Source organism: Channa argus, chromosome 22, assembly GCF_033026475.1.
Source record: "Channa argus isolate prfri chromosome 22, Channa argus male v1.0, whole genome shotgun sequence".
Lineage (NCBI taxonomy): Eukaryota > Metazoa > Chordata > Actinopteri > Anabantiformes > Channidae > Channa > Channa argus.
Window position 1 is genome coordinate 10,916,907 of NC_090218.1, and position 23,288 is coordinate 10,940,194.

Here is a 23,288-nt window from a genome sequence, read left to right on the forward strand (position 1 = left end):
TATATTTATATTTATTTTAATAGATTCAAAAGGTCCGTTTTCAGCCGTGTTTTCTCATTTTGGTGAATGAGGTTGCTGTGCAGAGTTTAATGTGGAGACCAGCTGTAACCGCTTGTGTTGCTGGTCTCTGCTCATCCCACACACATCAACAGTGCTGAACAAAACCAGTTCCCATTGACTGCTGCCCTAAAAACCTACAGGCAACAAACAAACAGTGTCTTTATTGGACCTGGGGTGAGACAGAATTAATTCATTCAAGAATTGGGGTCAATTTCAAGTCCAGAAAGAAAAGAAAAGCTCTTTATTGTCATAGAGCAGATGTGAAATGTATCATTTTTAGCACCAGTTGATCTTAAACATGTAAGATTTAAAATATCTATTCTGAAAAAACACATTTCAACAGAAACATTAGTTCACTCTGTTGTAGACAAACTGGGTCAAATGGTCAACAAATGTCTCTTTAATGTGGACATGAGGACAAATCTTAATCTGTGTTGCTTCACAACACAAATGCAGTTTTCAAAATGTCCAGAGTCACAGATCTTATGTCCAATAGGAGAGAATTTCCTCCATCACCTTCACTGTTATAACAGAAATGATCAACTTTTTATATGTTGTTTGTTTGTTACACAATTAAATGGCAAAATCCATCTTCTCCATGAATCCGATGGTATTGAAGTGTTGAACAGAGTTTCACAGTTAAACTATAGAAACAATGGATGAAAACAAGTAATATTGTGAATATGATCAGTTATTTGTAGTTGTGAGGTGGAAACTGTCAATGATGTATAAACACATTTTGTATTTCTAATTTATTGAGTTACTTAATTGTTTTTAAACAAATGTAAAAATACTTTGATCTATAAAGCACTTTATGGAGAAAAGAAAAAACTGAAATATCAAGACAATATGTGTTTAAAGGTTTCACAAGTTCTTCTGACAAATAATCTCAGTGTATGAAGGTTTTATTTGTGGGAGTTAATTCATGAACCTTTATGTTAGAAGAGTGAAGTGGCTTTTTAAAAAAGCAGCTGTGGTGGACGATGGAGCAGACAGGTGAAATCTTCTCTCAGTGTCCAGTTGGACGGTGGTTTTCTACCACAAATATTTGTCAGATTCATCTACTTAAATTCATGCGGTTTTCTGTTCTGATAAATAGAAACAAATGATGAACAGAATGACTGAATATTACAATTAAAAATCTTATAGTATAAAATATTTTTGTCTTTAGATTCCATTTTCTGTCCTTGAAGTCAAGTCATCATGGAACACCAACTAATTTATATTTGAATACTTGTAATTGATGGTCGGCAGCTTATCAAGAGCTAAGTTGCCTCTATCTTTGACCATCTTCAACCCTTTTTTGATAACAAATTTATAAAACCATATGAAAAGAAGAGGATAAAATAATCTCCCACCCTCTGTCCCTGACAGACCCACACTGATGAAATATATATCTTTAAACTTTGCCCCCCAAAACATAACTATAAAGTCATGGAAATGAGCAATTCTGTAATTCACCAGTTTTGATATCAGCAATACTGACCCTGTATTTACTTGGTGTTGGATCAGTCTCAAATCATGATGTATTGTACAGATTTACTGTTTAGTACATGTGTTTTCTTTTTTACATCAACTAAAATATTTTTATAAATAAACTGTAGCAAACTGAAGACGTGTTTATCTTTAATGAGGCACTAGTCTGTAATCTGGACACATTCTAATGTTTCTGTACATTATCAGAGATACAAGCAGACGCTGATGTGAGTGAAGCTGAATGACCCTCAGCTTTTCACGAGCTACAAGTGACAGTTGCTCCATAGTTGCTAATAAACGCAGCATCAGAAACATGAAGGCTGTGCTCTCTGTCCGAGTGGGCGGCTCTGAAAAGAGCCTTTGGGTTTGAATGGAAGCAGCAGCGGAGCTGGTTACTTGGAGCTGGTGTACTTGGTGACGGCCTTGGTGCCCTCGGACACGGCGTGCTTGGCCAGCTCACCGGGCAGCAGCAGCCTGACGGCGGTCTGGATCTCCCTGGAGGTGATGGTGGAGCGCTTGTTGTAGTGAGCCAGACGGGAGGACTCGCCGGCGATGCGCTCGAAGATGTCGCTGACGAACGAGTTCATGATGCTCATGGCCTTGGAGGAGATGCCGGTGTCGGGGTGGACCTGCTTCAGGACCTTGTACACGTAGATGGCGTAGCTCTCCCTCCTGGTCTTCCTCTTCTTCTTGCCGGTTTTGGTGGCGCTCTTGGAGACGGCTTTCTTGGAGCCTTTCTTCGGGGCTTTCACTGGATCAGGCATGTTGTCGTTCCGTGAGAGTCTCTAACAGATGTGTGACAACTCAGTCGGCTGCTCTATTTATATCCGCTTATGCAAAGTCACACTGTGCTGTTGCTCCTACAAGATTGGCTGAGCTTTAAACGTGACCGAGCATGCGCAAAAGGAAAACGTCTTTTCCCTCCAAAATGGATTTTTTCTGCTGGTCCACATTTCTGAATGTACACAAGTCACTTGTATTTTTTATTTAATGATATCAGCTATTTAATAAGATAACATCCAAATCTCTCAGTGTCTCCATTTTCTGTCAGGTTCTGCTACCAGCCACTGACCTTGTGCTACCATTCACACATGTAATGAATATTATTTATTAGTGATGGTGCATTTGAAGCTGGAGCTGTGACTCATGTCAAACAAAAGAGAGAAAGATCTTTTTCCTAATTAAAAAGCAAATACAATAACTTAAAAAGGCTTTTCTATGTGTTATTACACAGTTCATCAGCAAAAGGAGTCAGGAAGCTCACAGCATAAACATACAAGTTATAAGATGCTGTTGTAGAAAATGTAAATTCCACTGTTCTGTGGCCTTTATACACTGCAGCTTAAACACATGACATGAACTTATATTATAACTGAGGAGCTGCACTTTTTAAACTTGTTTGGGAAAATGAATTGTTTAAAATTGACTAACAAATGGATGCGTGTTTGTCAACATCACTGAAGTGGATTGGAAAACAAAACTCCGGACCTAGTTCGTTGGTGCTTGTTGTGGATTTGTATCAACTGAGGATGACAAATATATCAATTCATTTTGTCTTAATATGATTAACTCCTCTAATTTATCATGTAGTATTGTGATGAGACGTATCCACTAAACTGTTATTGATAATATCATTGACTCTACGTATTTATTCATGAGATCAGTTTAAAGTCCGACTGACAAACAGGACTCGCTCTTCAGAGAATGTGTGCGGCTCTTAAAAGAGCCTTTGGGTTTTAGTGGTTATGGATCAGGTTTAGCTGCCGAAGCCGTACAGGGTGCGACCCTGTCTCTTGAGAGCGTAGACCACGTCCATGGCGGTCACGGTCTTCCTCTTAGCGTGCTCGGTGTAGGTGACGGCATCACGGATCACGTTCTCCAGGAAAACCTTCAACACACCGCGAGTCTCCTCGTAGATCAGACCGGAGATTCGCTTGACTCCGCCACGACGAGCCAGACGGCGGATGGCGGGTTTGGTGATTCCCTGGATGTTGTCACGGAGAACTTTGCGGTGACGCTTGGCGCCTCCTTTTCCGAGTCCTTTGCCTCCTTTTCCTCTTCCGCTCATCTTGAGTCTGTTTGCTTCGTTTCAACAAAGACAAATGTGAAGCTGCAGCGGAGACAGTCGGTATTTGCATGTTCTCTGCGGACGTATTAGAGCACAGGGGCGGGAACATCAGCGTGTGGAGCCAAAGTCAGCAGCAGTCAGCACAAAGAGCAAATTCTTCACTTGGAAAAAAGGGTTGAAAACTTTGCTTCCAGGAATAATTCCCACGTACAACCAACAGAATCCTTGTTGTTAGAGGAAGTAGTGGCTCTGCTCTTTATTCTGGACTCTACAGCGTTTACACGGGTTATGGACCTGAGCTATACAATCAAAACATGCAGTACTACTGAAAGTAGGACACAAAGAAGTTACAATACTAAACACGTCACACACACAAAGTACAAGTACAGGAAGAAAAAGACAAAACACTTTAGATCAAACTGACTCAGTGTGACACATTAAAGCCAAATGAAACAACAACAGTTTACATTCAGTTCAGCTTTTTTTGATCAATTTCTTCGTTATAGAAATACTTCTGACCTCCAACTAAAGGTCCAGACTTACTATCATCTTTAACTCATACTGAGGGTCTCAACTGCTTCCTCCCTCAAGCCAAATGTGGCTCAGCTATGTGAGAGGAAGCTCTGCCAACAAGATGTAGGCAAGAGAAACCATGTTCAGAAGAACCGTTCATGTTCAAGTCCAGAAGAACCCATTGAAGTTAAAGAACTGTTAGTAATGACGTTTGAGAAAATTAAATTTTTTTAACAAAGCTTTTTTTGTGGAATACCCGATGCGGCCCCCAGGTAATGTGAGTTTGAGACCCCTGATTTAAATAGATGAATCTGATGTAGAAAACCACCATCCAACTGGACACTGAAGACCACAGCTGCTCTTTTAAAAAGTAATTGTTCCCAGTAATTCAGAAGTGTTGCTGGGAAATTCTGGTTTAGACTCAGGTCAGTATGTGGTTCAGCATAAGCAGAACGACCAAGTATCACTGAAACTGTACAAAAAGGGTGAAGTTCAGATTAAGGACTAATGTTCATCCACTATCCTATAAAAATAAATTGCAGCTGTCATTTTACTTGAGCCACAAATACAGATCATAGGCCATAATTATTAAGATCCATATCACATAACTATGGTTGTGGAAGTGGAGCAGGTTCAGGTCTCAGGGGAAATTCATGAAACGGATCAGTGAGTTAGTATATTTTACTGAGTTCAGTATAGCTTAACACACGTGTGATGGTTTGTTTGATTTTCCCAAAGTCAGCTATTCAGGCGAACTGCTTTTCCGAGCTGTGCATTGCACCATTCCGGCTGCGTTCGACTGACCGAGGTTCACAGCTCTGCTCGGCGCAAACACGGCCAGGCTACAAAACTCAAATCCAGTAAAATGAGAGTTATTCAATTCAACTTTATTTATATAGCGCCAATTCACAACAAAGTCATCTCAGGGCACTTTACAGAATAAAGTCAAGATTGTAAAGATATATAAAGAGAACCCAACAATTCCCCCTGGAGCAAGCCATAGGCAACAGTGGAGAGGAAAAACTCCCTTTAACGGAAGAAACCTCCAGCAGAACCAGGCTCAGGGTGGACGGCCATCTGCCTCAACCGGTTGGGGTGAGTGGAAAGTGAAGAGAGAAAAGAACAGAGCAACAAAAAGCAACAACAAAACATCAGGCAGGTTGGTAGGACCAGTAGCTTCACGCTGGAAGACACACAGCTTGGACATAAGATCTGTGACTCTGGACGTTCTGAAAACTGTGTTTGTGTTGTGATGCACAAATTACACAAACGCTTAAATTACTTACAAATAAGCATATTAACATATGTTCATGTTTATGTCACCATTACCAACATTAAAAAGTGACTATGAAACATTATCATTGTCACTTTCAAGATTTAAATATGAATGTTGTCAATTATCTACAAACACTAAATCACCTTCTTGGAGCTGAACTACACCAGGACAAAACAGAACAAGTGGATCAGCTCAGACCAGAACCAGACTCTCAGATTAAGGATGAAATACAAGTCCTCATGTTAATGAGAAAGATTATGGAAACAGAAAAACAAAAACACAAATTAAATTCACATGAAAATTGTGAAAATCCAAATTTTTCTTTTTATCACAGTTTTCTTCTTCCACCATTGAGAAATGGAAGAGTTTTATTCTTATTTGAGCCACAAATACAGATCTTAGGCCATAATTCTAAGATCCATATCACATCCAAATTATTAGAACATCTTCACGTTTGTCCTTTGGTGAATGTGACACTGCTGTACAAAGAGAACTGGGGAGAAAATTCACTGGTGTTTGATTTGAAGTCAGTGGTGAAGTTGGTGACAAGGTTGAAGATTTTTCTCCGTTTTATTTGTGGTGAAATAATGAACATTTTGGTTTTATATAAGTGGAGCAAGTTCAGGTCTCAGAGCAAATTCAGAAAACTGATCAGTGAGTTAGTACTTGTTAGCCGAGTTTAGTTATAGTCTTTGGGGAAAATCTTACAAACCAAGACTTAAACACAGTCCTACACAAACCTCCAACTAACATTGTGTTTTTCAGCTCATGTGGATGTTCAGTGACTTTTGTCTCAATTGTAACATGAAGGAAATTTGTCGTCAGTGTTCAAGTGTGTGGCTCTGAAAAGAGCCGTTGTGGTGGTTGAAGCGGGTCCCCGTTTACTTCTTGGCGGGTTTCTCGGTCTTCTTGGGCAGCAGCACCGCCTGGATGTTGGGCAGCACGCCGCCCTGAGCGATGGTGACTCCTCCCAGCAGCTTGTTGAGCTCCTCGTCGTTGCGCACAGCCAGCTGCAGGTGACGGGGGATGATCCTGGTCTTCTTGTTGTCGCGGGCGGCGTTTCCAGCCAGCTCCAGGATCTCGGCGGTCAGGTACTCGAGAACAGCCGCCAGGTAGACGGGAGCTCCGGCTCCAACACGCTCAGCATAGTTGCCTTTACGCAGCAGCCTGTGGACACGACCGACTGGGAACTGGAGCCCAGCACGGGAGGAGCGGGTCTTTGCCTTTGCTCGGGCTTTGCCACCGGTTTTTCCACGTCCAGACATCGTTAGTTTATCTCTGTAGTTAAGACTCAGAAAATAATGACGCTTCTACGGCGCAGAGCTTGTTTTATATCCGCGGGGAGCGCGACGGTTCCTGCCAGACCAACCAGAAAAGAGGCTTCCAGCAGCGCAGCAGAGGGCGGCCCGCTGTGGATTTGGGCGCACAGTTTGAACAAGCTTGTGTCCAATAAGCAGCGGAGACCGAGGCGGAGACTCTCTCCTCCAGGCGGAGCTGAGCTCCAGGAGGAGCCTCTCACCAATCAGGAGCCGGAGCTCGAACGCTGCGTCACCGGTTCACAGCCGCGTCCCACGGTTTAAGAGCAGCGGCTCGCAGATCTGTTGTACATTTTTCTTCAGTTTAGAAAAAGTAGCTAAAGAAATGGCAAGAACTAAGCAAACCGCCCGTAAATCCACCGGAGGCAAAGCTCCCAGGAAGCAGTTGGCCACCAAAGCCGCCCGGAAGAGCGCCCCGGCCACCGGCGGAGTCAAGAAGCCCCACCGTTACAGGCCCGGTACCGTGGCTCTCCGAGAGATCCGTCGCTACCAGAAGTCCACCGAGCTGCTGATCCGCAAACTGCCCTTCCAGCGCCTGGTCCGAGAAATCGCTCAGGACTTCAAGACAGACCTGCGCTTCCAGAGCTCCGCCGTCATGGCTCTGCAGGAGGCCAGCGAGGCTTATCTGGTGGGTCTGTTCGAGGACACCAACCTGTGCGCCATCCACGCCAAGAGGGTCACCATCATGCCCAAGGACATCCAGCTGGCCCGCCGCATCCGCGGAGAGAGGGCTTAAGAGGGTCCAACCCAAAACCCACCACAACGGCTCTTTTCAGAGCCACTTCCTTTACTAAAGACACACTTCCTGACTTTACACGTTTTTCTAAATCTTGCATAAACGTCTCACAAAATCATAATTCCAGAACAAAATGGTTTTCAGAGAATCTTTCTCCACATTCCGCAAATAATTTGTAACGTTTGACTTTCTCCTCAGTTGATGAGACCTTCACTGTTCTACACGTGGGCAGCAGGAGTCTCACTCAGCTCAGGTGTTTTCAGTAGTGATGAGAGAATTGAGGTTTCTGGAGTCAGAAGTTTGAGACATTTGAATCATCACCTTGGCAACATTTGATAGAGAATTGTAAATGCAATATATATTGCAATACATGGGCCACAGTGGCGCAGGAACGTAGCTGAAACATCAGCTTATGAAAAAGTATTTGCTGTTAAAGTGTCTGTGCTTCTTCTCCTTCAATCAGGAATCTTCTTGGTTGTTTTTGTGAATAAATACCAATCAACAGGATAATAAAGTAAATATTTTAATGACTGTTTCAGAGCTGCAATGGTTAACTGATTAGTTGATTGATGGAAAAAATGTTATTTTCATTAATTCCTTCTTCCACTTTATGCCTGATGCAGTCATTACTTATCCATAAACAGCTCTTAACTACTTAACTACTAGCAACATTAGCATAAATAATCACCTGATCTTACATGTTAAAGTCAACTAGAAGGTTTATCAAGGGGGATGCAAACATTTGAAAAATTTATATAAAATATAATTTTCACACCTTGATGATTTTTGTTTTGGAACATTTGTACTAGCACATTAAATATTACGCTGATAATATTCCATCACACTCTTTTCGATAAAGTGGGGTTAGGGTTAGTACTGAAAGTTCTTCCTGGTCACTTTTACTCAACATGTCAGATTAATTTGATTGTTTTTACTCAACTACATTTATCTGACTTAGTTCATTTGGAATAAATATAATAAAATAAATGTATTCGTTTATAATTTTTATATTAAGTTTAATAAGAACATTTTAGATTTGTATCAGGTACCTAGGGAATTGGCTGGACTTGTACCTTTGTGTAATCAGCAGGATCAAGTTTAGTTGAGTTTAAAATAATTTTTACACCTACACTTGTAGACGTAGTTTTAAAATGCTACTTCAAACCAGTTGTTTTCCTTCAATTCAGCTGAAAACTTGGGGGGAATTAATAATAATAATGCTTTGTAAAAAAAATTATTTGTGAGCAGAAATATGGTTTCATGCCTAGAAAGAGAACAACAGATGCAGTATTTGCTTTGAGGATGTTGATGGAGAAGTACAGAGAAGGTCATAGGGAGTTGCATTGTGTCTTTGTAGATTTAGAGAAAGCGTATGACAGGGTGCAGAGAGAGGAGCTGTGGTATTGTATGAGGACGTCTGGAGTGGCAGAGAAGTATGTTAGTGGTGCAGGACATGTATGAGAGCTGTAAGACCGTGGTGAGGTGTGCTGTAGGTGTGACAGAGGAGTTCAAGGTGGAGGTGGGTCTGCATCAAGGATCGGCTTTGAGCCCCTTCTTGTTTGCTCTGGTGATGGACAGACTGACAGATGAGGTTAGACAAGAATCTCCCTGGACTATGATGTTTGCAGATGACATTGTTATTTGTAGAGAGAGCAGGGAGCAGGTGGAGTCAAGAAGCCCCACCGTTACAGGCCCGGTACCGTGGCTCTCCGAGAGATCCGTCGCTACCAGAAGTCCACCGAGCTGCTGATTCGCAAACTGCCCTTCCAGCGCCTGGTCCGAGAAATCGCTCAGGACTTCAAGACCGACCTGCGCTTCCAGAGCTCCGCCGTCATGGCTCTGCAGGAGGCCAGCGAGGCTTATCTGGTGGGTCTGGAGGATCAAGTTTAGTTGAGTTTAAAATAATTTTTACACCTACACTTGTAGACGTAGTTTTAAAATGCTACTTCAAACCAGTTGTTTTCCTTCAATTCAGCTGAAAACTTGGGGAGAATTAATAATAATAATGCTTTGTAAAAAAAATTACTTGTGAGCAGAAATATGGTTTCATGCCTAGAAAGAGAACAACAGATGCAGTATTTGCTTTGAGGATGTTGATGGAGAAGTACAGAGAAGGTCATAGGGAGTTGCATTGTCTTTGTAGATTTAGACTACAGACTATGATGTTTGCAGATGACATTGTTATTTGTAGAGAGAACAGGGAGCAGGTGGAGGAAAATCTAGAGAGGTTGAGGTCTGCTCTGGAAAACAGAGGAATGAAGCTTAGCCGCAGCAAGACAGAATACATGTGTGTCAATGAGAGGGACCCAGGTGGAATGGTGAGGTTACAGGGAGCAGAGGTGAAGAAGGTGCAGGACTTTAATTACTTAGGGTCAACGGTTCAGAGCAACGGTGAGTGTGGAAAAGAGGTGAAGAGGCGAGTGCAGGCAGGTTGGAACGGGTGGAGAAAAGTGTCAGGTGTGTTGTGTGATAAAAGAGTATCAGCGAGAATGAAAGGAAAGATGTTCAAGACGGTGGTGAGACCAGAGATGTTGTTCGGCTTAGAGACAGTGGCACTGAAGAAAAGACAGGAGGCAGAGCTGGAGGTACGAGGATGGACAGGATCAGGAATGAGGACATCAGAGGGACAGCTCATGTTAGATGTGTTGGAGATAAAGTCAGAGAGGACAGATTGAGGTGGTTTGGACATGAAGTTAGTTGGTGTGAGTGAAGAGGATGCAGAGCACAGTGTTAGTCCCATCCAGTTAATCACGGACACAGGGTGATCTCTTGTCACAGGCATTTATTTCCAAAGATGTTCATTATGCCGTGAGAACTAAATAAAGTTCAAATATAAATAAAACACAAATATAAATTACAATCTTTTCTTTGACACAAACAGAAAATTAAATACAACACAAATAGCTTAATAAACTTATTTCAAACTGTACAATATCACTTTATAAGGATTATTCTTAAATAAAATATAGGTGAATAACAGTTGTTACGTTCATTTACATGTCATATCGCTAATTAAACCAAGTTGTTAACAGTCGGTACAATATAAACAATCACAAAATTCACGTACCTCATTGGCCGCATTAACATACGGGGAGAATATAACTTCAGCTTTACAAGTCTTGCTCTGTCTCAGACCTTGGAAACATTTTACCGCAACGTAACTTAAAACATTATCTTCGGCTGAACACGAGAACTCGGCATCACACGTGTAGCATGATGATGTCGCACTCAATAATAACCTGTCTTTACCTGGACCGGCGAACATTGGTTCCGCTTGGGAAACACTATACAAATGACTTAAGAACAAAAACCAATATATTCTTAATCATATAAATTCCTCTTTTTCCGTACAAATTATATGTAATCCTAACTATCCTAACATTATACCTGCTTCTAACAGCAGTTACAGACAGGGTTAGATGGAGGCATATGATTCACTATGGTGACCTCTGAAAGGGAACAGCCCAAAGGACAAGAAGAAGAAGCTTTGTAAAAAAAAAATCAGTGTCAGAAGTTTTCAAAGCAAAGCCTCCAAACATAGGAATTGTTATTTTTTTGAAAACACTCCTTTCAACTAATTGCCCAATTGCACAGTCTTGTGAGCGTGAATATCATAATTGCTGGGTCTTGTTTGTTTTCTGAGAATTTACTGCACCTACTGGTAACTTGTTTACCATGTAGCAATAAAAAATATACTAAAAACCTGGATTATTCTGGTCACTCACATTGTACTGCTATTTTTTTTGAACAATACTGTATGTGGCAGACAACCAACAATCTGGACCTGGACCAAATGTGCTATGAAAAGTGGACAAAAGTACACCTGAAATGAAATAAATGCTGCTCAGAGGGAACACAGAGAGGGTAGAGGAGGTTATAAAGGCAAACAGAGGACTTACAAAGGATTTGAGAATATTTTAGAGAAAGGGATGCAAACTTCTGCATGGATATAGATTGAGATAGAACAGATTTTAAGTCAGGAAAACCAAAGACAAAAAGTTTTATTTTAACTAATAACTAATATTTTAACTAATAACTAATAACTGTAGTTGTGATCAATTTCCCCTTTCACCTGATTCATGACACATGAATGTAAGATGAGCCTGAGCTTTTTGTTTTTGACCATGATGGATCTGGTCTGGATGAAAAAGCTCAGTTCTCAGGTCTCTAATCCAAGTATGAACCAAGTGTGACCCTGCTCGTCTTCAGCTGAGGTCAGAAGTATTTCTTGTGTTTAATTCTTGATTTTACTAAAACACTTTCAGACAAAACGAATCATTGTGCTTCTTTTCACAAACAGCAGAGGCTGCTGCTGCTGCACTGGAGGAAACGTTCTCACCTCTAACAAAGAAATATTTGATCAATAAACAAAGAAATTGATCAACAAAAGCTGAACTGAATGTAAACTGTTGTTGTTTCATTTGGCTTTAATGTGTCACACTGAGTCAGTTTGATCTAAAGTGTTTTGTCTTTTTCTTCCTGTACTTGTACTTTGTGTGTGTGACGTGTTTAGTATTGTAACTTCTTTGTGTCCTACTTTCAGTAGTACTGCATGTTTTGATTGTATAGCTCAGGTCCATAACCCGTGTAAACGCTGTAGAGTCCAGAATAAAGAGCAGAGCCACTACTTCCTCTAACAACAAGGATTCTGTTGGTTGTACGTGGGAATTATTCCTGGAAGCAAAGTTTTCAACCCTTTTTTCCAAGTGAAGAATTTGCTCTTTGTGCTGACTGCTGCTGACTTTGGCTCCACCCGCTGATGTTCCCGCCCCTGTGCTCTAATACGTCCGCAGAGAACATGGAAATACCGACTGTCTCCGCTGCAGCTTCACATTTGTCTTTGTTGAAACGAAGCAAACAGACTCAAGATGAGCGGAAGAGGAAAAGGAGGCAAAGGACTCGGAAAAGGAGGCGCCAAGCGTCACCGCAAAGTTCTCCGTGACAACATCCAGGGAATCACCAAACCCGCCATCCGCCGTCTGGCTCGTCGTGGCGGAGTCAAGCGAATCTCCGGTCTGATCTACGAGGAGACTCGCGGTGTGTTGAAGGTTTTCCTGGAGAACGTGATCCGTGATGCCGTCACCTACACCGAGCACGCTAAGAGGAAGACCGTGACCGCCATGGACGTGGTCTACGCCCTCAAGAGACAGGGTCGCACCCTGTACGGCTTCGGCAGCTAAACCTGATCCTCTAACCACTAAAACCCAAAGGCTCTTTTAAGAGCCGCACACATACTCTGAAGAGCGAGTCCTGTTTGTCAGTGGTGACTTTAAACTGATCTCATGATTAAATACGTAGAGTCAATGATATTATCAATAACAGTTTAGTGGATACGTCTCATCACAATACTACATGATAAATTAGAGGAGTTAATCATATTAAGACAAAATGAATTGATATATTTGTCATCCTCAGTTGATACAAATCCACAACAACAAGCACCAACGAACTAGGTCCGGAGTTTTGTTTTCCAATTCACTTTAGTGATGTTGACAAACACACATCCATTTGTTAGTCAATTTTAAACAATTCATTTTCCCAAACAAGTTTAAAAAGTGCAGCTCCTCAGTTATAATAGAAGTTCATGTCATGTGTTTAAGCTGCAGAGTATAAAGGCCACAGAACAGTGGAATTTACATTTTCTACAACAGCATCTTATAACTTGTATGTTTATGCTGTGAGCTTCCTGACTCCTTTTGCTGATGAACTGTGTAATAACACATAGAAAAGCCTTTTTAAGTTATTGTATTTGCTTTTTAATTAGGAAAAAGATCTTTCTCTCTTTTGTTTGACATGAGTCACAGCTCCAGCTTCAAATGCACCATCACTAATAAATAATATTCATTACATGTGTGAATGGTAGCACAAGGTCAGTGGCTGGTAGCAGAACCTGACAGAAAATGGAGACACTGAGAGATTTGGATGTTATCTTATTAAATAGCTGATATCATTAAATAAAAAATACAAGTGACTTGTGTACATTCAGAAATGTGGACCAGCAGAAAAAATCCATTTTGGAGGGAAAAGACGTTTTCCTTTTGCGCATGCTCGGTCACGTTTAAAGCTCAGCCAATCTTGTAGGAGCAACAGCACAGTGTGACTTTGCATAAGCGGATATAAATAGAGCAGCCGACTGAGTTGTCACACATCTGTTAGAGACTCTCACGGAACGACAACATGCCTGATCCAGTGAAAGCCCCGAAGAAAGGCTCCAAGAAAGCCGTCTCCAAGAGCGCCACCAAAACCGGCAAGAAGAAGAGGAAGACCAGGAGGGAGAGCTACGCCATCTACGTGTACAAGGTCCTGAAGCAGGTCCACCCCGACACCGGCATCTCCTCCAAGGCCATGAGCATCATGAACTCGTTCGTCAGCGACATCTTCGAGCGCATCGCCGGCGAGTCCTCCCGTCTGGCTCACTACAACAAGCGCTCCACCATCACCTCCAGGGAGATCCAGACCGCCGTCAGGCTGCTGCTGCCCGGTGAGCTGGCCAAGCACGCCGTGTCCGAGGGCACCAAGGCCGTCACCAAGTACACCAGCTCCAAGTAACCAGCTCCGCTGCTGCTTCCATTCAAACCCAAAGGCTCTTTTCAGAGCCGCCCACTCGGACAGAGAGCACAGCCTTCATGTTTCTGATGCTGCGTTTATTAGCAACTATGGAGCAACTGTCACTTGTAGCTCGTGAAAAGCTGAGGGTCATTCAGCTTCACTCACATCAGCGTCTGCTTGTATCTCTGATAATGTACAGAAACATTAGAATGTGTCCAGATTACAGACTAGTGCCTCATTAAAGATAAACACGTCTTCAGTTTGCTACAGTTTATTTATAAAAATATTTTAGTTGATGTAAAAAAGAAAACACATGTACTAAACAGTAAATCTGTACAATACATCATGATTTGAGACTGATCCAACACCAAGTAAATACAGGGTCAGTATTGCTGATATCAAAACTGGTGAATTACAGAATTGCTCATTTCCATGACTTTATAGTTATGTTTTGGGGGGCAAAGTTTAAAGATATATATTTCATCAGTGTGGGTCTGTCAGGGACAGAGGGTGGGAGATTATTTTATCCTCTTCTTTTCATATGGTTTTATAAATTTGTTATCAAAAAAGGGTTGAAGATGGTCAAAGATAGAGGCAACTTAGCTCTTGATAAGCTGCCGACCATCAATTACAAGTATTCAAATATAAATTAGTTGGTGTTCCATGATGACTTGACTTCAAGGACAGAAAATGGAATCTAAAGACAAAAATATTTTATACTATAAGATTTTTAATTGTAATATTCAGTCATTCTGTTCATCATTTGTTTCTATTTATCAGAACAGAAAACCGCATGAATTTAAGTAGATGAATCTGACAAATATTTGTGGTAGAAAACCACCGTCCAACTGGACACTGAGAGAAGATTTCACCTGTCTGCTCCATCGTCCACCACAGCTGCTTTTTTAAAAAGCCACTTCACTCTTCTAACATAAAGGTTCATGAATTAACTCCCACAAATAAAACCTTCATACACTGAGATTATTTGTCAGAAGAACTTGTGAAACCTTTAAACACATATTGTCTTGATATTTCAGTTTTTTCTTTTCTCCATAAAGTGCTTTATAGATCAAAGTATTTTTACATTTGTTTAAAAACAATTAAGTAACTCAATAAATTAGAAATACAAAATGTGTTTATACATCATTGACAGTTTCCACCTCACAACTACAAATAACTGATCATATTCACAATATTACTTGTTTTCATCCATTGTTTCTATAGTTTAACTGTGAAACTCTGTTCAACACTTCAATACCATCGGATTCATGGAGAAGATGGATTTTGCCATTTAATTGTGTAACAAACAAACAACATATAAAAAGTTGATCATTTCTGTTATAACAGTGAAGGTGATGGAGGAAATTCTCTCCTATTGGACATAAGATCTGTGACTCTGGACATTTTGAAAACTGCATTTGTGTTGTGAAGCAACACAGATTAAGATTTGTCCTCATGTCCACATTAAAGAGACATTTGTTGACCATTTGACCCAGTTTGTCTACAACAGAGTGAACTAATGTTTCTGTTGAAATGTGTTTTTTCAGAATAGATATTTTAAATCTTACATGTTTAAGATCAACTGGTGCTAAAAATGATACATTTCACATCTGCTCTATGACAATAAAGAGCTTTTCTTTTCTTTCTGGACTTGAAATTGACCCCAATTCTTGAATGAATTAATTCTGTCTCACCCCAGGTCCAATAAAGACACTGTTTGTTTGTTGCCTGTAGGTTTTTAGGGCAGCAGTCAATGGGAACTGGTTTTGTTCAGCACTGTTGATGTGTGTGGGATGAGCAGAGACCAGCAACACAAGCGGTTACAGCTGGTCTCCACATTAAACTCTGCACAGCAACCTCATTCACCAAAATGAGAAAACACGGCTGAAAACGGACCTTTTGAATCTATTAAAATAAATATAAATATATTTTGCTCTTTCTTGCACTTGCATCTCATAAAGTGTAAACACTGTTCTGACAGGACTTTGCTTTGATGTTTTCTCCTCGACTTCATGTTTGCTGCCTTGTACTTCACTTGTAAGTCGCTTTGGATAAAAGCGTCTGACAAATGACTAAATGTAAATGTGTGTGACCGTGTCCATAAATGGAAACACAGTGTTTGTATGTGGGACATATTTTTTCTGGAGGTTTCACTCATGTTCATGTCAGTGGAAGCTGAACTGCACCATAAAGTGAGGCCTCCATCAGTGTGTTTGCTGCGAGCAGAGAAGCTCCAGTTTTTACAAACTGATCAGCAGCAGACTGTAGCTTTTACTTTGACTCCCTGAACAAACATGTGGGCCACCGGGAAAACCTCTGCTGCTGGCGTTTACACGGATTTTTAACCCGTTTACGAGACAAATGAGCAGAGAAGCGCTGCTGAAAACGACGGAAAAGTGACGTTTGGAGGCTCCACAGACAAAAGCCAGCGAGCATCCGAACCCCACATGATCCGGATCTGAAGAGACACATGTCCGCTCTCGGTTCCCTTCACCTGCAGCCTTCAGTGCTTCTCCTCCGGGGATTTTTAACGCTTTTGTCGGTGCAGAGAAAACACAAGTGTCCCGGTGTTCACAGCACCCAGAGGAGCCCGGACTGCTTGAGTCTCCACGGTTCTCATGCTGTGTTTAAGTGCAGCTCCCGCCCCGAGTTTTCCTAAACTCGTCAGAGGAAACTAGTCACACGACAACATGGCAGAAGTCGCTCCAGCTGCAGCTCCGGCCCCTGCTCCGGCCAAAGCCGTCAAAAAGAAGGCCACCAAGCCCAAGAAGAGCGGCCCCAGCGTGGGCGAGCTCATCGTTCAAGCCGTGGCCGCGTCCAAGGAGCGGAGCGGTGTGTCCGCTGCCGCCCTCAAGAAGTCTCTGGCTGCCGGAGGCTACGATGTGGACAAGAACAAGGCCCGCGTCAAGACCGCCATCAAGAACCTGGTCACCAAGGGAACCCTGCTCCAGACCAAGGGCACCGGAGCCTCCGGATCCTTCAAGATCAACAAGAATTCCGAAGCCAAGGCCAAGAAGCCAGTCAAGAAAGCGGCTCCTAAAGCCAAGAAGCCCGCCGCCGCCAAGAAACCCGCCGCCGCCGCCGCTAAAAAGCCCAAAGCAGCGGCAGCTAAGAAGCCGGCAGCAGCCGCTAAGAAATCCCCCAAGAAGGTCAAGAAGCCCGCAGCGGCCCCCAAGAAGGCAACAAAGAGCCCCAAGAAGGTCGCCAAGAGCCCCAAGAAGGTGCTGAAGAAGGCCCCGGCGGCCAAGAAGGCCCCGGCCGCCAAGAAGGCCCCCGCTAAGAAGGCGGCCAAGCCCAAAGCCAAGAAAGCCGCTCCCAAGAAGAAGTGAGCGGAGCTCGGCCTCACTCTCTCAACAAAGGCTCTTTTAAGAGCCAACACATGTTCAACAAAGAGCTTCTTCCTTATTTCATTAGCATCTTTAATATCTCTGTGAAATATATACAACAATACAAAGTCACAGTGAAACATGATGTGTTGCTGAATAATCACATTATTCTCACCAGCAAAGACAACATACAAGAACTATACTTCATGTACTGCAATTATAAAGTAAAGTAAAAAGACCTACTGGCCTGAAATTGACAACAGGTTCCAGTGTTTATTTTTCCTCCTCAGCATTTGGAACAACGAACATCAGTGTCACACTTAAAACACCTGAAGGTGTCAGTGCAGAAGTTTCAACATTCAAAAAGTGAAAACATGGAAAATCACAATCAGGAATCTCAACATTCAAATTTTAACTTTCACAGTAAAAATATTGGCTCAGGAAGGAGGTTGAGGAAGTTAAACACTGAGGATTAACACTTTGTCAGCAGAGATTCATTAAGTGATGATTTCATTCTTGGATTTTATATTTGAATGTTGTTAATTATCTACAAACACTAAATCTGCTTCTTTGGAGCTGAACTACACCAGGAGAAAACAGAACAAGTGGATCAGCTCAGACCAGAACCAGACTCTGGGGTTAAGGATGAAATACAAGTCCTCATGTTAATGAGAGTAAGTCGTTGATAAAACTGGAAAATCCAGAAATTAGAATCACAGAAAAACTAGAGAACGGAATCATAAAAACCAAAACTACTAAACTAGAATGAAAATGGTGAAAAACCAAATTATTCTTTTTATCACAGTTTTCCTCTTCCACCAAAAACATTGAGAAATTGAACAGTTTTGTTCTTATTTGGGCCACAAATACAGATCATAGGCCATAAAAAGATCCATATCACAATATATTGACATCAGAATGTCCTTGAGATTGCAAACAATGTGCAGTAACATGGTTTCATGAACTTTTATTGAAGCAAAAATCCAAACTTCCCTGTTGACCTCTATCACGAGTCAGTTCCAGGAGCGTGAAACATAAAGCTACAACAAATTATTATTTTCCCCAGTAAAATAACGGCCACATTATTTTCAGGATAATTCTGTATTGTAATACCTGCATCCACAGATTGTTACCAACACAACAGTAATTTGGTTTTTGGGAGCAGAACCCCACAAACCTCTGATGTTATCAGCTCTTCAACTACTGACATTTCTAAAAATGATTTTAATTCAGCAATTCATCTTTTGAAGGATTATATTGTTAATTTCTTACTTTAAATAAAACTGATGTTTTGTTCACCATCCAATCAAGTCAAATAAACAACAATAATATTTGACCTTAATTAGTATATGCTTATGATCAGGTTCAGTCCTCTAAATTAATGTATATTAATTTTGGTTATACTATTTCTTATTAAAAATGTCCATATTTGTGCATTTGCAGACTTACCATATTGTGCAGTATGGCTTAAACAGTAGTCTCTGAAGGAAAAGCCTTCCAAGCTGTAAATGAATTTAAAAAACAAAACAAGAGGGGTCATGTTAAGTTTTTGCATTTCTTAGTTGAGAGTTAATTGTCTAACTTTTGTAGCCTCTATCTTTATCTTAATCCTATTTTCTTCCTGTGTGCCTGCTTGTATGTTGAGGCGTCAGTCATATTTTAGATTTCTTTCAGCAGAGTAAGAGCTGTGTTAACTTACTGCTAATACAAACTGTAGCTGCTTCACAATAAAAGCTTTACCCGAGCGAAACAGCTGGGGGCTTTTATTGTCATCATCCACTTCTTCTTATGTGGGTCCAGTACCAACACCATCTAAAGAGCAGCTCAAATGGAATAAGAAACACTAAAGCCACAATGAAGAGACTGAACCGACGACCTTTTTATTTGCAGTTCAATAATCATTGTTCTCATATTAGGACGTGTTCAGCTTCACTTTCTCATAGAGACGTTACGTGTCAGACACAGTGTAAAGTCACAGAGGCCGAAAACAAACTTACAGATGTTTCATGAGTCTTAATGCAACTGTGTATAAAATGAAATGAAGCGTTTGTTCTGAGGAAGAGTTGAGGTTTTAAGGAAAGTGATCAGAAGTGATTTATGGATTAATGCATTTTAACATGTATTTAAAAACAATTAAGTTTACTCAACAAATTAGAAATGGAAAATATCTGTATTTGTCATTGATAGATTGTGAAAAAAATACATAATTAATAATACAGTAATTACACAGTTTCCACCTGACAAATACAAATAAGTGATTATATTCACAATATTATTTGTTTTCATCCATTGTTTGTAATTTAACTGTAAAACTCAGTTTAACTCTGTTCAATACTTTAATACCATTGGATTCATGGAGAAGATGGATTTTGCCATTTTAAATAAAAAGGTAATCATTTCTGTTATAACAGTGCAGGTGATGGATGAAATTTTCTTCTATTGGACATAAGATCTGTGACATTGTGAAAACTATTTGTGTTGTGAAGCACAAATTACACAAACGCTTTAATGACTTACAAATAAGCATATTAACATATGTCCATGTTAATGTGACCATTACCAACAATATAAAGTAACTATGAAACATTATCATTGTCACTTAAGATTTAGATTTGAATGCTGTCAATTATTTACAAACACTAAATCTAATCCTTGGAGCTGAACTACAGCAGGACAAAACAGAACAAGTGGATAAGCTCAGACTCTCAGGTTAAAAATGAAATACAAGTCCTCATGTTAATAATAAACATTGCTTTGGAAACAGAAAAAACAAATCACAAATTACATTCACATGAAAATTGTGAAAATCCAAATATTCTTTCAATCACAGTTTTCTTCCACCATTGAGAAATGGAAGAGTTTTGTTTTTATTTGATCCACAAATACAGATCGTAGGCCATAATTCTAAGATCCATATCACATCCAAATACCAGAACATTTTCATGTTTGTCCTTTGGTAAATGTGACACACTGCTGTACAAAGAACTGGGGAGAAAACTCTTCTCCATTTTACTCGTAGTAAAATAATGAACATTGTTGTTTTATAGAACTGGAGCAAGTTCAGGTCTCAGGGCAAATTCAGGAAACGGATCAGTGAGTTAGTAATTGTTGACTGAGTTTAGTGCAGTTTAATACAGATGTGAAGGTTTGTTAGATTTAGACTTAAACACAGTCCTACACAAACCTCCAACTAACAGTGTTTTTCAGCTCATGTGGATGTTCAGTGACTTTTGTCTCAATTGTAACATGAAGGAAATTTGTCGTCAGTGTTCAAGTGTGTGGCTCTGAAAAGAGCCGTTGTGGTGGTTGAAGCGGGTCCCCGTTTACTTCTTGGCGGGTTTCTCGGTCTTCTTGGGCAGCAGCACCGCCTGGATGTTGGGCAGCACGCCGCCCTGAGCGATGGTGACTCCTCCCAGCAGCTTGTTGAGCTCCTCGTCGTTGCGCACAGCCAACTGCAGGTGACGGGGGATGATCCTGGTCTTCTTGTTGTCGCGGGCGGCGTTTCCAGCCAGCTCCAGGATCTCGGCGGTCAGGTACTCGAGAACAGCCGCCAGGTAGACGGGAGCTCCGGCTCCAACACGCTCAGCATAGTTGCCTTTACGCAGCAGCCTGTGGACACGACCGACTGGGAACTGGAGCCCAGCACGGGAGGAGCGGGTCTTTGCCTTTGCTCGGGCTTTGCCACCGGTTTTTCCACGTCCAGACATCGTTAGTTTATCTCTGTAGTTAAGACTCAGAAAATAATGACACTTCTACGGCGCAGAGCTTGTTTTATATCCGCGCGGAGCGCGACGTTTCCTGCCAGACCAACCAGAAAAGAGGCTTCCAGCAGCGCAGCAGAGGGCGGCCCGCTGTGGATTTGGGCGCACAGTTTGAACAAGCTTGTGTCCAATAAGCAGCGGAGACCGAGGCGGAGACTCTTTCTTCCAGGCGGAGCTGAGCTCCAGGAGGAGCCTCTCACCAATCAGGAGCCGGAGCTCGAACGCTGCGTCACCGGTTCACTGCTGCGTCCCACGGTTTAAGAGCAGCGGCTCGCAGATCTGTTCCACATTTTTCTCCAGTCTACAGGAAGTAGCTAAAGAAATGGCAAGAACTAAACAAACCGCCCGTAAATCCACCGGAGGCAAAGCTCCCAGGAAGCAGTTGGCCACCAAAGCCGCCCGGAAGAGCGCCCCGGCCACCGGCGGAGTCAAGAAGCCCCACCGTTACAGGCCCGGTACCGTGGCTCTCCGAGAGATCCGTCGCTACCAGAAGTCCACCGAGCTGCTGATCCGCAAGCTGCCCTTCCAGCGCCTGGTCCGAGAAATCGCTCAGGACTTCAAGACAGACCTGCGCTTCCAGAGCTCCGCCGTCATGGCTCTGCAGGAGGCCAGCGAGGCTTATCTGGTGGGTCTGTTCGAGGACACCAACCTGTGCGCCATCCACGCCAAGAGGGTCACCATCATGCCCAAGGACATCCAGCTGGCCCGCCGCATCCGCGGAGAGAGGGCTTAAGAGGGTCCAACCCAAAACCCACCACAACGGCTCTTTTCAGAGCCACTACACAAACTGAAGACTCTGTTTCTTTGTTGGACCTTGATAGTTTTGTTTTACATAGGCTCAACATGGAAAATGTAACGTTTGTAATATTACAATACATCATGACACTGAAATTTAATATCTATGAAATTAAATCATAACTCTTTACTTATTTCACCCATAAACCTTTATAAATCACATTACTTGTTTACAGAGTTAAATTTAATGTTTACATTAAAGAAAATGTGCGTTTGTTCACTGACATGTATTTAAATGTACAAAGTATTTGCTTATTACTAAATTCATTTTAGTACATAATGGAAATCAAACACACAGACCATGAACTTTACAGTGAAGTCATTTCTAAAAAATCTGTTGTGTATAAATCTAACACATAATATTCATAAACTAACATCACTTAAACCTCAGCGTTATCAGTGTAAATACATTTGAGTTCACTTAGTTTTTTTTTTTGTTTTTGTACATTTTTGAATACAAACCATTTATGCTTCATTCTGAACCCTAATCAGTGTCCATCCTGTCTTTCCAGTGTCCTCATCGTAACAACTAACTGAGCATAAAACAGTGTTAAACACAATCGTGTGTTTTACTTTTCTAAGCTACATTTCGGTGATGACCGGCAAACACGGGGCCTTAAATCTCCTCAACTGTCTGCTGGTGCTGCGACAGCCGGATGTCCACACACTCCCACCCGTCTGTCTGAACGCTGAGAAGACATCCTCAGCTGCCTGTTTGTCTTCGTTTGTCCCCTCTCTGTCCTCAGTGGTCTTCCTGCAGGTCACAACAGAGACCTGCTTGCTCCAAATCTCATCATTGTTCGGACCCCGGTTTTCTCCGACCTGGAGACTGAACCTCCTGAAGAGTTGAAAGGGGGAAATTGCCTTCCTGTCTTCTTCCCGTCCTCCGTCCATCCTCTGCGGACGAGCCGAGCTGCGGTGAGGAATGAGTCCGTCTGACTGTGCTGCTTCTCCAGGGGGACCGAGAATACAGGCTCAGACAGGACGGACACTTTACCCAGACCAGGAGGGACGGCTTCTTGCTGTCCGTTTACTCCCTCCATCAACTTGATGTCCCCTATTCTGTAACACGGACAAGAGGTTTGAGGTGTCACACCAAGAACTGTAATTTAAAGCTTCACATTATATGAAATAAGTTATTCTGCGCCAAAAGTTGTGACTCAGGACTTTCTAAACAAATATTTTTCATAATTTGTAATTAAATATTAAATGGCAGATTGTTAAAACTGGATGAATAAAATATGAACACGTGCATTAGATGCAAATACACTGACACATTATTACAGTTTACAGTGGACGTCCAGCAGGCATTAATGTGCATGTGTTTGTGTTCATTGTCCATGAGTTGAAACTTTGTGTGTCTGATGTTTTTACCATGCTGGTAGTGAAGACTGGGTTTATCTGAACTGTTT

General features: G+C 41.7%; 7 protein-coding genes and 1 pseudogene across 7 annotated transcripts; 5 read left to right on the top strand and 3 right to left on the bottom strand.

Moving 5' to 3' along the window:
* Positions 1-278: 278 nt before the first annotated feature.
* On the bottom strand, positions 279-2,316 carry LOC137107773 (histone H2B 1/2-like). The gene has a single exon (XM_067491751.1). The coding sequence runs from the start codon at positions 2,298-2,300 to the stop codon at positions 1,929-1,931; it is 372 nt and encodes a 123-aa protein (XP_067347852.1). The 5' UTR covers positions 2,301-2,316; the 3' UTR covers positions 279-1,928.
* Positions 2,317-2,377: 61 nt separating this feature from the next.
* Positions 2,378-3,640, bottom strand: LOC137107777 (histone H4). The gene has a single exon (XM_067491754.1). The coding sequence runs from the start codon at positions 3,602-3,604 to the stop codon at positions 3,293-3,295; it is 312 nt and encodes a 103-aa protein (XP_067347855.1). The 5' UTR covers positions 3,605-3,640; the 3' UTR covers positions 2,378-3,292.
* A 2,309-nt stretch (positions 3,641-5,949) lies between these two features.
* Positions 5,950-21,158, bottom strand: LOC137107778 (histone H2AX-like). Its single transcript, XM_067491755.1, has 3 exons — positions 20,648-21,158; positions 14,912-14,920; positions 5,950-6,671 (listed from the first exon to the last, which is right to left on the bottom strand). Exons 1-3 carry the CDS (start codon positions 21,025-21,027, stop codon positions 6,275-6,277), a joined length of 786 nt encoding a protein of 261 aa, XP_067347856.1. The 5' UTR covers positions 21,028-21,158; the 3' UTR covers positions 5,950-6,274.
* Positions 6,806-7,582, top strand: LOC137107768 (histone H3). Its single transcript, XM_067491744.1, has one exon. It carries the CDS (start codon positions 7,035-7,037, stop codon positions 7,443-7,445), a length of 411 nt encoding a protein of 136 aa, XP_067347845.1. The 5' UTR covers positions 6,806-7,034; the 3' UTR covers positions 7,446-7,582.
* LOC137107776 (histone H4) lies at positions 12,281-12,690 on the top strand. Its single transcript, XM_067491753.1, has one exon. It carries the CDS (start codon positions 12,314-12,316, stop codon positions 12,623-12,625), a length of 312 nt encoding a protein of 103 aa, XP_067347854.1. The 5' UTR covers positions 12,281-12,313; the 3' UTR covers positions 12,626-12,690.
* Positions 13,607-15,644, top strand: LOC137107774 (histone H2B 1/2-like). Its single transcript, XM_067491752.1, has one exon. It carries the CDS (start codon positions 13,623-13,625, stop codon positions 13,992-13,994), a length of 372 nt encoding a protein of 123 aa, XP_067347853.1. The 5' UTR covers positions 13,607-13,622; the 3' UTR covers positions 13,995-15,644.
* Positions 16,494-19,455, top strand: LOC137107764 (histone H1-like). Its single transcript, XM_067491742.1, has one exon. It carries the CDS (start codon positions 16,685-16,687, stop codon positions 17,321-17,323), a length of 639 nt encoding a protein of 212 aa, XP_067347843.1. The 5' UTR covers positions 16,494-16,684; the 3' UTR covers positions 17,324-19,455.
* Positions 21,159-21,284: 126 nt separating the features above from the next.
* Positions 21,285-23,039, top strand: LOC137107767 (histone H3-like; annotated as a pseudogene).
* Positions 23,040-23,288: the final 249 nt, after the last annotated feature.